At 36.1% G+C, this 13,040-nt stretch overlaps 1 protein-coding gene across 5 annotated transcripts in view; it reads left to right on the top strand.

Moving 5' to 3' along the window:
• The window catches only part of ASPM (assembly factor for spindle microtubules), a 49,371-nt gene extending 41,136 nt beyond the window's left edge, over positions 1 to 8,235 (top strand). For 4 of the 5 annotated variants that reach the window (XM_049634293.1, XM_049634292.1, XM_049634295.1 and 1 more), the window contains 4 exons: positions 50 to 204; positions 1,924 to 2,100; positions 3,350 to 3,519; positions 8,070 to 8,235. In XM_049634293.1, the coding sequence (XP_049490250.1) occupies positions 50 to 204; positions 1,924 to 2,100; positions 3,350 to 3,519; positions 8,070 to 8,172 (605 nt within the window). In that variant the 3' untranslated portion in view covers positions 8,173 to 8,235. Of the gene's footprint in view, positions 1 to 49; positions 205 to 1,923; positions 2,101 to 3,349; positions 3,520 to 8,069 lie in introns of those variants that run through there. The other variant, XM_049634294.1, reaches the window with a different exon arrangement.
• Positions 8,236 to 13,040: the final 4,805 nt, after the last annotated feature.

Raw genomic sequence — 13,040 nt, 5'->3', positions numbered from 1 at the left:
TGCTGGGAATTTATTTCTCTCTCTCTCTTTTTTTTTCTCCTCCTTTCAGAGGTAGTTACTAGATTGTCTCCACTTTGCTGTGAGAACATGGCCCAGAGTGGAGCAGTTTCTAAAATATTTGTTTTGATCCGAAGTTGCAATCGTAGTGTTCCTTGTATGGAAGTCATCAGATACTCTGTGCAAGTCTTGCTTAATGTCGCTAAGGTAGTAACATTTTGATAATGAGTTGTTCATTGGTCAAGAAATCTGATCCAGCAAATTAAGTTCATGCTTACTCACCACTGGAATTTAGATCGCCAAGTTAGAATTAATTTGTGTGCAAGAGTCTTAGGTGGGGGAAATGTTTAATGCATTAACATAATTATACATAGAAACACTAATTTTTTATGATTTTATTTCTTGTCTTTATGATATTAATAACAATGATTACTAACATTTATTGAGTACTCACGATGCGCTAGCGTTTTTCATGCATCATTTAATTTAGTTCGTAACAATATCCTCTGAGGCAGTTAATGTTATTCTTGTTTAATAGAGAAGGAATAGTGATCCTTATAGAAATTAAGCCTCCTGCCTCAGCACTTGAATGTGATAAGTGGTAGGGCTGAATTTGGATCCATTTTTTGTCCACCTCTGGAACTGGTGTTCTTATTCACTGCATTGTATCCAAGCAGTAGAACCTCTTATAATCATGTCTGGCAAAACATGATTAAGATATTGCTTCAACTTAGTTACCCTGTATGTCATACTCTGTATAGGTATTAGAATTTACGTTTTTGGCGTTGGACTGGTGGCAGATATCTGTACTAAACTATAAATGCATGTAATCAAAAGTATTGAGATGACAAATTTATTTTCCCCAACCAACCCTTCAGCCACAACTTAGAGCACTTTATCCAGTATTTTCTTTCTGAGAAGGAGTGGTTAAGAACACCAGTGTTCAGATCATAGCTCTGCAGCTTACTTTAGGTTACTTAGCCTCTTTGTGCTTCATGTTCTTTAACTGTAAAATGGGTAAAGTAATAGTATCTACCTCATAATGTTATTGTGAGGATAAAGTGAGTCAATATATATAATGTGCTTCATACATAGACGTACCAAATAAATGTGAACTGCTAATAGCGTTTTGTTGTTATTTTTGTCTTAGTATCCTTCACATGGTTTTTTCCCAGGCAAATTTCAATATGAATCTAGTGATACAATGAGATAATTGAGGCAGGAAAAATATCTCCTAAATTTACTAGTTTCAAATTTATTTTATTTTATTTTTTTTTAACGTTTTATTTTATTTTTGGGACAGAGAGAGACAGAGCATGAATGGGGGAGGGGCAGAGAGAGAGGGAGACACGGAATCGGAAGCAGGCTCCAGGCTCTGAGCCATCAGCCCAGAGCCTGACACGGGGCTCGAACCCACGGACTGCGAGATCGTGACCTGAGCCGAAGTCGGACGCTTAACCGACTGAGCCACCCAGGCGCCCCAAATTTATTTTATTTTAAAGCAAGTGCATCTTCCTCTCAAGAAGCATGCAGTAGGGTAACTAATTAAATCTTAGCCTGTATCAGTATTTTACCCTATGATTAACTATCACAGATAAGTTCTGTTTTTCCTGAGAGATTCTCACTAAAATTGCCCTGTTTTTGAGTTTGTTTTTATTTACTTCAAGGTGTTCATGTTCAGGGATTCTAGATTTGATTCACATTTTATGGCACTTTAAAGTAGGTGGGAAGAGAAAAATTACAATGCAGATATGCATATAAAATGGATTCAGACATGATAGTAATATCAAAAATTCATTTCATGAAGTCCCTTGCACTGGCTGTAGATAGTCCAAAAAGTTGGTCCTAAGCTTTCTTTCCGCTTGGGCTATTTCTAAGAGCATATGCATTTATTATAACTTTTGCTTTCTTTCTGTTCTCTTCAAGTATGAGAAAACCACTGCAGCAGTTTACCATGTAGAAAACTGCATAGACACACTACTGGACCTTTTACAAATGTACCGAGAAAAGCCCGGTGACAAAGTTGCAGACAAGGGTGGAAGCATTTTTACAAAAACTTGTTGTTTGTTAGCTATTTTATTGAAGACAACAAATCGAGCCTCTGTAAGTATTGATTATCTTTCTTTCAGGTATCTTTCTAGGTTTTCAGGTCTAAGACTTTTACACTTTTCCTTCAGTAATTATCACAATTTTTAATTAAGTTCATTTATTTATTTTGAGAGGGAGAGAGAAATAGAGAGCAAGTGGGGGAGGGGCAGAGAGAGAGAGAATCCCAGGCAGGCTCTGCACCATCGGTACAGAATCCAACACGGGGCTCGAGTTCACGAACTATGAGATCATGACCTGGGCCGAAGTCAAATACTTAACTGACTGAGCCACCCAGACACCCCAGTAATTATCACAATTTAAATAGGGTTTTGTATATGTTCAAACCTGCCTTTTTTGTTGATATAAGAGGTGTTTCTAACATATTAAAGAAACTGAATTTCAAAAATAAAATGTACTATGGCTATAGAAATAGCCATTTCCCTTTTACTTGAGGAAAGAAACAAGTGATCCTATCCAGGTAGAAAACCACATATATGTGGCTCCACATCTTCTTGTTGTAACCCGTAAGTACATTTCAAGTTTTTCCATGGTGAGACCTCTCTAGGTGTTACAGTCGGCAGAGAGTTGACCGTAGGCTGTAATAGGATTCTGGCCTTCACTGTGAGAACAAAACCACTGAAGGATTTACGTAAGAGAGTATGCTCCAGTTTGGGTTCTAACATGACTTTGGCTACTGATTTAAGAATAGATTTGGGAAAGTGTGGATGTATGAAGACCGTTCAGTGTGGATGTAGGGAAACCAGGAAGGAGGGAAATAAGAGATAGAGATAGAGAGAGATAGAGAGAGAGATAGAGATAGAGATAGAGATAGAGATAGAGATAGATTTATAGATATAAATATTAATATAAATGTAAATATAGATACAGTGGTCTGGGTAAGAAATTGTACTTGACCTAGGGTTGTATTATAAGAGACAAGTGGATAACGTTGGAAACTAGGAAGAGAGAAAATTCACAGGCTTTGGTAACTCCATATAATACATATATTGACTATAATATTTACCTTATTATTCAGTATGGAGTTAAGTGTACAATTTTTAAATATTTGCCTTTTTTATAATTGTCTTACAAATTAGTTTATATAATGTTAACCAATCTAACTGCTAAATTTGGAAAGAATGGCTTTTGATTTTGTTAAAAGCTCGTAAGTTTACACTATAGTGGTTCTTATTGTTGCTTTTACTAGCATAGAAGGGCTACAAAATTGTTCCCAGTTTTAATAAATGTACATTTTCTTTTTTAGGATGTTCGAAGTAGGTCCAAAGTTGTTGACCGTATTTATAGTCTCTACAAACTTACAGCTCGTAAACATAAAATGAATACTGAAAGAATACTTTATACCCAAAAGAAGAATTCTTCTATAAGTATTCCATTTATTCCAGAAACACCCATAAGAACCAGAATAGTTTCAAGGTAAGCAGTAAATGTACTCTATAGTTTTGTGCCACTATCCATTCATTCATTCATTCATTCAGCAAACATTACTGAGTATGTACTATAAAGCAAGGTACTGTGCTGGACAGTGGAGAAACAACATATGAGTAAGAATAGAATCCTTGGTAACTCTAAAGTAGACAATCTCAGTAAATAATGAAGCAATAACACCGTGGCTTTGGGTATTTAATAGTCATTCAATAAATTCATTGTATTAAATAGTTAAGTGCTAAGTCTGAAAATTAGCTTTTTATAAGCTTTGGCGTATAAACTTTTTTTTCCTGCATGTAGGACAAACTATTCTGCTTGGAAGCTGCCAAAAATCCCTCGTGGCCAAAATATCAACTTCCAACTCCTCCCATAATCCTCCTGGTACTTGAAATTTCTCCTTCTAGAGAAGTTCTTTATGAGACCTTGCATGAGTTTCCTAGAACTGCTGTAAAAAATAACCACAGACTCATTTATTCTCTGAACATTCTTGAAACCAGAAGTTCAAAACCAGGGTGTCAGTAAGGCCTCACTCTCTCTGAGGGTTCTGTGGCAGACTCTGTCTTTGACTTGCAGTTTCTGTGACTCTAGGTGTTTTTTGCTTGTTGCTGTATAACTCCATTCTCTGCCTCTGTCTTCACATGGGCCTCTCCTCCTTCTCCCTCCTCTGTGTCTCTTAAAAGGACATATGTTGGATTTAGGGCCAGTTCCAATAATACAGGATGATCTTATCCTAAGATCCTTTAGTTATGTTTATCTGTGGAGACCCCCTTTCAGAATAAGGTAACATTAACAGATGCTAAGGATTTGGATGTGGATGTATCATTTTGGTGTGGGGGCCACCATTCAGCCAACAGCCAACCTATAGAGATAATAGTAGCTTAACTAGTTTAAGACATGTAACTTTAGAAGTTTAAAAAAAAAATGGGTGTTAGCTTACCTGGTTAACCAAGTAGACACCTCCATCAGTGTCAGAGTAAGAATGGTATAGAGCTGAACCCTGTGCTTTAAGGCGCTGGACTTGTGATTATTGTACAGCATGGAATTACATAGTTCAGGAGAATGACCATAAATAAGCAAATAAAGTATCAAAGATTGTGGTTGTTATTAGGATAGAGTATCACTCAGAGGGCCTGCTAAAATTGCTGTGACTAGGAAATTGTCTCTGGGATATAATTACAAGAAGTAAAAGCAAGGAAGGACAGAAGATAGAGTGGGAAGGGACGTTGAAGCGTGGGTTTTGTTTTGGGTAAGTCTGAGGTGCCTATGAGAAATTAGAGGAAAAGACAAACAAGCCATTAGAAAATCAGGGCTGTGGTTCTGGCCAGAAGAATCAGTCTAGAGGTTTAAATTAGGTAATCATTAGATTCAGGAATCATTAGGTAGCATTCAAGACCACCGCAATGAACGTGATCACCTCAGGGGAAGAGAATACCTAGAAAAGAATGCCCCAAACTGACCCTCAGAGTAATCCCAATTTCTCCAGAATTGAGACAAGAGAAAGAACCAGCCAACAGCTCTGGACAGGAATTGCTGACTGGATAGACACTGTTCCAGACTGGCGGCACATCAGCCCTTCAGCTTGCTGCTAAGAGGCTGTTAGATGAGGTGTGAAACTTGCCCCTTGGACTCAACAAGATGGAAGCCAGTGGTGAGGCAGTGACACAGAGTCATGAGGACTGCAAACAGGTGCAACACATCAGATGAAAAATTGATGAGTCTATAATGATACTAAAGAAAAAACTCATTGCTTACCCTTGAAGGATGCTAGAGAAACCACTCATGATACTTACTACGGGTAAAAGGAAGGAGTCAAGTCTTTCCCATTTTTTTTTTTATACATACTATATCTTAGGTAACCAAATGGTTGTTGTAGAAAAGTTTTCTATAAAAAAAATTCTGTTTAATAAATGCAGAAGGTATGTGAAACTATTATTATTTTGTAGCCCCTCATGAAATAATAGGTGTGCTCTGGGCCATGAACATGCATGTTTGATAAAAGCTTTAGATGAATTAAATCGATGTTTGTGGCAGTAGTCAAATCCATTGATGAATCTCAACATCACAAAAAGATAAGACCACCCGATATTGTGTCTCCTGGTACACAAGACCATCTAAATATGATTCTTGTCACTAAAACAAACCTGAATCACCTCACACCTTTTTGTGCTACTCTAATAAGTGTGACCCCCAGACCAGTGCCAGGCTGCAAAGTCTGTTACTGCTCTGTGTTGCTAAAAGTTCAGGAGCATAGAGTCAGCATTTAGAAACTTAGGTAGTAATTTAACCATGCTACTACATAGTTTGTAAAGTCAGGTTTATTGGGATACAGTTTACATACAGTAAAATTCATCCTTTTTAAGTGTAATATTTGTTGAATTTTTTATGACAAAATTCGGTCTTCTGTTATAGAGAACTGTAGGAACATTCTTCTGTTAGAAGGTCTAAATTGGAATTATAATACTGATTTAAGGGACAGGTTTGTTATTATTTATGAATTTATTTATGACCCAGAATTTATAACATTAGAACTTCAGCTATGACTTTTACATTTTATTGAAGCAACATTAAAATTTTATTTTAAAATAATCAAGTTAGCATTTTCTGAGTTTACCTTATTAATAAAAGATTTAATTGGTTTTGATGAACTAAATTAACTCATGATGTTTTATTTCCTTCCTTCCTTCCTTCCTTCCTTCCTTCCTTCCTTCCTTCCTTCCTTTTCTGCCTGTCTCCATTTCTGTGACTCAGCACTTCTCTGCCAGGCATAAATCCTACAGTGTTGACAATGCACTATTTTTTGACCTGGGTTAACATTAGCAGTTTGCTTTATAATTACTCATTATAACAAACTGTGTAATAGTTGCAAATTGAAATTTTGATTGCATATTTCACAATATAACATAAAAATAGCACTTGCTTGAAACTTATTAATGAGGACCATTTCTATATATGATTTCTACTTAAGGAATTGGTAAGTTTTAATACTAATTATGTTTTTAAAACTGTAATTAACATGAATGAATAACTAGCTTCCCCTTTTTTTCAATATAGTCACTTTTTTTAGGTAGAATTTACCAACAGTGTATACATGCACCCTTTATATATGTATGCAATTCAGTGACTTTTGACAAACGTGTACAGTTGTGAAACCACTACCAACTGAGATAAAATATTTCCGTCACACCCAAGTTACCTTGTGCCTCTTTGTAATCAGTTGTCTCCTTTTAGCCCCTAGATTCAGGCAACTACTAATCTTATTTCAGTACTTTTAGTTTTGCCTTTTTTATATGGTTACCCAGATGGAATCATACAGTATATAGCTTTTTGTGACTGGATTCTTTTTTTAGCTTACTGTTTTTGAGGTTTACTTATGTTGATGCATAAATTAAAATTTCATTTCCTTTTATCACAGAGTACTATTCCATTGTATGGCTATACCACGCTTTGACCACTTAACAATTGATAGATATTTGGATTTTTAACAGGAAAGAATAAGAAGATGGAAATGCATATCATAGTAGGGATTTATGTGAGAAAGATGTATGAGCTCCCCTCTGACGAATGCTATTTTCTTAATGAAGTATGAGATTATAAACATTAGCTCAAAAGCAGACCAGGGAGGGTATGTATGGAAGGGACATTTGAAAAGAAGAAAGGAATAAAATGGTTATCTTGGAGAAAGAGGAAGCATACTCGGCAATTTCAAGCACCCATTTAACTTTGTAATTATTGACATAAAATCAGTCAGCCTGCTTCTGCAATTTTTCTTTTCTTCCTATTCAGCTGTACAGGAATGGAGAAGGCAGATATTTGAATTCAATTTGGAATCCAAATAGAACCTTCCATTTGAATTTAATAGAGAACAATAGCGTTAATGAAATTTGCTAAGGGGATTATATTGATGGCCCTAAGCTAGACAAGGAGGGAAGTGAGATCAGCATTCGGATGGATGGATGGATGGATGGATGGATGGATGGATACATGTTGAGGTCAGTGAATCAGAGATCTTAGGGTGGAAGAATATGTGCAATGAACGTATTAAATCAAAAGACATGGATAGATCAGAAGTGGTGGGAGAATGGCAGCCTCAGATTGAGATGTCAGTGGTGGGGTACTTTCTGGGGATGACAAAGGCTCTTATGTGATCTCGTAGAAAAGGGTTGGTTAATGTAGAACAGAAGGAAAGGGGCAAAAACTGACAGAAGAGGTTGTTGGCTTTTGGGCTGCATGAATGTTGAAGTTACTAAGAATGGTGGCAAAAGTTGAGAGAAGATCAAGAACCAGGTTTACAAAGAACAAAACACCGGAGGTTGACAGATGACCCAGAGGCAGTGGTGAGCTAAACAGCATAAACTTCAAAGGAAGAAGGATGACAAGAAATGCCTGAAAATAGTAAACGGCAATAATATGAAGCCCTCTCACCTGTTAAAAGGGAAGCAATGTGCTCAGGAGTAGCCACATTTTAGTTCAGACAAAACAGTGAAGGTAACCCCTTGAAGAGAAGAACTTTGTTAATGCAAGATTTTTATTCTTTTCAGACTTAAACCAGATTGGGTTTTGAGAAGAGATAACATGGAAGAAATCACAAATCCCCTACAAGCTATTCAAATGGTGATGGACACGCTTGGCATTCCTTACTAGTAAATGTAAACATTTTCAGTATGTACAGTAAAAAGAACTATTAAAGCTAATCATGCATGTGTAGAGTGTTTTTGGCTTTCTTTTGTACAACTTCTAAAATCCAGTTTTGTATTAAAATTAAAATGTATATATATATATGAATATATATATATATATATAAAACAATAACTAAACTGTTGTTCTTTTGTTATTTTATGGCTTTATGATTGTGAGAAACCACTATCTCATGAAATGATTATAACACTTATTCGTGTCTGTTACCTTAAAATATTATATTAGTCTGAATATAATCATATTCCAGAAGGGAAAAGAATAGCTTTATTACTCTCATTTTATAGATTAATTGAAGCATTTTTCTAAAACAAGTTTTGAAAATACGAGATTCTGCCAACACACTTAGAAGTGACAAGGGGATAAAATAATCTCACAAATGCCCCCAGACAACATCTCCATTTGTTTCCTTGACGGACTGGACCATCCAGACAGGCAGGGGAGCTTCTCTAGGGAAATTAAACTCCACCTGCCCTTGTATATACTAAAAACCCTTACCTTTGAACTGATTGGAGTTCTAATTTGACCTGGAAAGAGTATGATGTTGCTTACAAGAGAAACTTGTCACCTAGTCATATACATAGACCTGATAATGATTAGGTGTTAAAACCTAATTTGGTATTTTCAACAGTTTTGGGTCACTATTACCAATACTAACCCAGTGTGGTTTCAGGGCCACCAAAGCCTAATTCCAGTGGCTGTTTGAAATCTGATAGTGTCCCAAAATGTGTCCATATATGGAAGCCATAAAAGGTTTTAACTTTTAAATGAATCAGTAGTAGCTAAAAATGCAGAGACCACTTAACTACTTAGTTTTCTAATTTGTTAGAATAAGGATTACACCTAATTAATCTGAAATCGGCTGAGATTTGGTTAGGATAGCTCTGAAGACCGTTGTGGTATATCAAAGAATATATTGAAGTTAACTCTAGAATTTGTGATATTTCTTTGCTATTTTTTTTCTCCCAATAAAGTGTTCTAGGAATTCTTAGTACTCAGTATTTTTCAAACATGATTTTTGTTGACTCTCCCAAATGCTCTGGGTTTTTTTTCTTTCACTTAAAGGAATTGTAGTATAAGAAATCTATTTTTTTTAATGTTTTTACTTATTTTTGAGACAGAGAGAGACAGAGCATGAGCAGGACAGGGGCAGAGAGAGAGAGAGGGAGACACAGAATCTGCATCAGACTCCAGGCTCTGAGCTGTCAGCACAGAGCCCGACGCGGGGCTCAATTCACAGACTGAGATCATGACCCCAGCTGAAGTCAGACGCTCAACAAACTGAGCCACCCAGGCACCCCAGAAATCTATTTACCTTAGTAAATTAGGCTAGGATACAATGTTTATTGGTATTAATTTCCTTTAAGATGATTTTAACCAAAAAGTATTTGCACCAGAAATATTTCTATGAAGTTAATACATGTAAGATGACTTCCACGTGTTAAAAATTTTTCCGTTGTTGAAATTCAAACTAATCTTTTAAAATTTTACGTAATATCCTATATTTATATTAAGAGCATTTCTCCCAAATTTATGTGATAAATCCATATCATGATTCTAAGACCTAAAAGCTAAAAGGCTTGCGTGTCTGTGTTGTATGTCATTGTATATTGGTTGGGAGGACTGGTTGAGAAGAAATGAAGCCTATTACTTCAGAAGTAGCTCTTTTCTACAGAGCTAGTACATTATATTAAAGAAGGAAAATAAATGTATTCACTGCAATCTAATTTTAGTTCACATGAGTTTATTATTAATGGTGAAGTTAGGTGAATTTCAAATTAACCCTCCTGTTAACCGTAATTAACCCAAATGTCCAGTAGATGTCATTATAACCATACTGTGTCATTTTTTAAATTTAGTTTTAAATGATAGATAAATGTATTGTTACATAGCTATGATTTCTACAAATAAAATCCATGCTTTAGATCCTTGGAAATTTTATCTACATATTCCTAGCACAGCTTGTTATTCCTATTATACTTCGGCTTCATGCTTAAGAGGAAGAAATTCACAGTATGCATTCTGTATTCAGAATTGTTGAATTTTTCTCAATAGGTAGGTGACTTTTTTCCACACTTATTATCTTTAGAGCTTCTAATTTTTGCTTATAGCAATGAAAGCCTAGTACGTTTAAAAATCTTTACTGATTAAGAAAATACTATAGCAATTGGATTGCTTGTTGCTAGTAGCTACATTTTGCTAATAGTCTTGCTTGCTTATTTATTAAAAAAAAATTTTTTTAATGTTTATTTACCATTGAGAAAGAGAGAGAGAGAGCACCTGGGAGGGGCAGAGAGAGAGAGGGAGACACAGAATCTGAAACAGGCTCCAGGGTCTGAGATGTCAGCACAGAGCCCCATGAGGGGCTGGAACTAACTAACTGTGAGATCATGACCGGTGCCGAAGTTGGATGCTTAACCAATTGAGCTATTCAGGCATCCCCTATTTATTTTTTTAAGTAAACTCTACCCTCAACATGGGTAGAGGGGCCTAAACTCACGACTCCAAGATCAAGAGTGGTATGCTCTACCAACTGAGTCAGCCAAGTGCCCATCTAATAGGCTTGGTTTTTAATTTGTGTATTGTTCAAATAGCCATTGATTCTTGGTGTAAAGAAAGAGTGATAATCTGTCTTTCTGTTTTAAATAAAGAGGGAGAATTCCAATGAAAAAACTTTGCTTATAACTTACCAGAATTAAAAATAGTGGAAATATTTATTTCCAACTAATATTTGAGAGCATGTTTGAGTGTGTGTACAAACTCCCAACCCATGTAAAGGAAGAAGGAAATATTCTAAAAACTTGATTATTTTACGAAATGTTTATGGAGGATCACTTAAAGTAGCTTCTGAAGCTTATATAAATTAAGGACTTTTTTACCTAAAAAAATTATAGATGCCTATTTCAGAAACAGGTTTTAGGCCATAGTTTTAGTCTATGAATAATATTCTATTATTACTGCAGATAACTTGTTTGTTTGTGAAAGTGGTATTTTTTTTAATTATGATCTAAATGAGTACAAAATGAAATTTGATCTAAACTTTGCCCTTGCTTTGCCAAAGCATCATTGTTTCATACCTGCTGAACACTTTTTGAATATTTAGAATAAATTCTTCTTGCTGTCAATCTTCGCAATTGATCTTTATCAAGGTGCATTAAAAGAGTAATCCAATAACATATTTACTTCCACGGTGTTACTGACGAATTGTTCACAGTGCTGTTCAGTGTCTTCCTTCTATTGGTACTTTCTCTTCGAGGCTATCTAAATTCCAGGGATGCCTGGTGGTTCATTCTGTTAAGTGTCCACCTCTTGATTTTGGCTCAGGTCATGATCTCACAGTTCATGAGTTCAAGTCCCACGTGGCTCTGTGCTAACAGAACAGAGCCTGCTTGGGATTCTCTCTCCTTGCCTTTCTCTGCTCCACCTTTGCTCATTATCTCTCTCTTTCTCTCAAAAATAAACATTTAAAAATAAATAAATTCCATTGCCATTTTCATAAAAGGACTTTTCATTACATTTGTGTTCACATTTGCTCTAAGGTAAGTGCTGAGTTAATGGTAAGTTGTAGCAATCTGCTCCCCATCGTACCCAGGCAGCTTTCTCAGGGAAAACTCATCTTGATTCATAGTCTCACTATGAACATGCAGATGTTTGCTCTTTAACAACTTCCATATTGTGCAAGTTGGGGATACTCTTAACTTCAGGTTACCTGAAAACCAATCAAGGAAATTTGACCACAAATGGTGAGCCAAAAGGTGGCTCCAGACAGATACTGGTATTCAAATCACTGAGAATATTGCATCACATCACTAGTTTACCCAAGTGGAGACTGGGCAGACTCCTAAATCAGTTTGAGTCCAGTTTTTCCTCTCTGGGAAAAGAGTCAAGTGTATTCTAGCCTTAGCCGTTAGCACTGGAGCTGAGAGAGACAGCTAAGAGTATTATTTTCAGGTCAAACCCTCTATTTGCCGTATCTCCTGTTTCTTTTATTGCACACTGTTTAACCCATTCCTTCCTCCCCTGGCTCAGCTTTACTAATTACTCCTAAAGCAAACAGTAACCTCAGTCTTTCCATGGCCTACCCTTTGCCCTATTCCCAGGGATGTGTGTTAGATTTGACAAAGAATTATAGGCCTGTCCTTGCTGCTTAGTAATGGGACTGCATATACCCCTCATTTGGCCACATAAAGTTGTGATGGCTCTGATATTCCCTTAGGAGCATGTACTGTCAAAATTAATGGTATGAATGTTGTGTCTTGTGCACTGATATTGTGCTGTACTGGTACACAGCAGTACAGGGCCAGTCTTGAGGCAACTGGGTCAGTCAAGATAGAGGAAAATTTTGTGAGGAGCAAAAAACAAAAAGTGGTGTAACTCCATCCATTACTTTTCATTCTCATTTTCACCTCCTGGTCATAGAGGCCTTTCCAGTAGAGTCTTCTCTTTGCTCTTTATATCATATTGAATGTGTGAACAAGTTCACTTAGTTGACTTAGCCAGTCTTTCAAATCTTTTCCCCTCCTGGTTTATTTGTCCATTATAAGTTTCAACGAGACCCCTGCTCTAAGAGTGTGAATCAATATGGTGTGTCTACCCAATATGTTTCTTTGCATATTTATACATTGGTAACATCCTCAAGAATACTTGTTATGGTCAAACATAATCTTAAAATTTCTGTATAGATGAGTAGTGTTATATCATTGTGTTTACATTTCTCTAATACTAATGATGTTAAACATCTTTTCAAGTGTTCTTTTCCCATCCATATGTCTGATGACAAGCCTGTTCAAGTCTTTGTCAATTTTTAAGAACTGGGT

The sequence above is a fragment of the Panthera uncia genome, chromosome F1 (assembly GCF_023721935.1).
Source record: "Panthera uncia isolate 11264 chromosome F1, Puncia_PCG_1.0, whole genome shotgun sequence".
Classification (NCBI taxonomy): Eukaryota; Metazoa; Chordata; class Mammalia; order Carnivora; family Felidae; genus Panthera; species Panthera uncia.
This window is presented reverse-complemented; position numbering and strand designations above follow the sequence as displayed.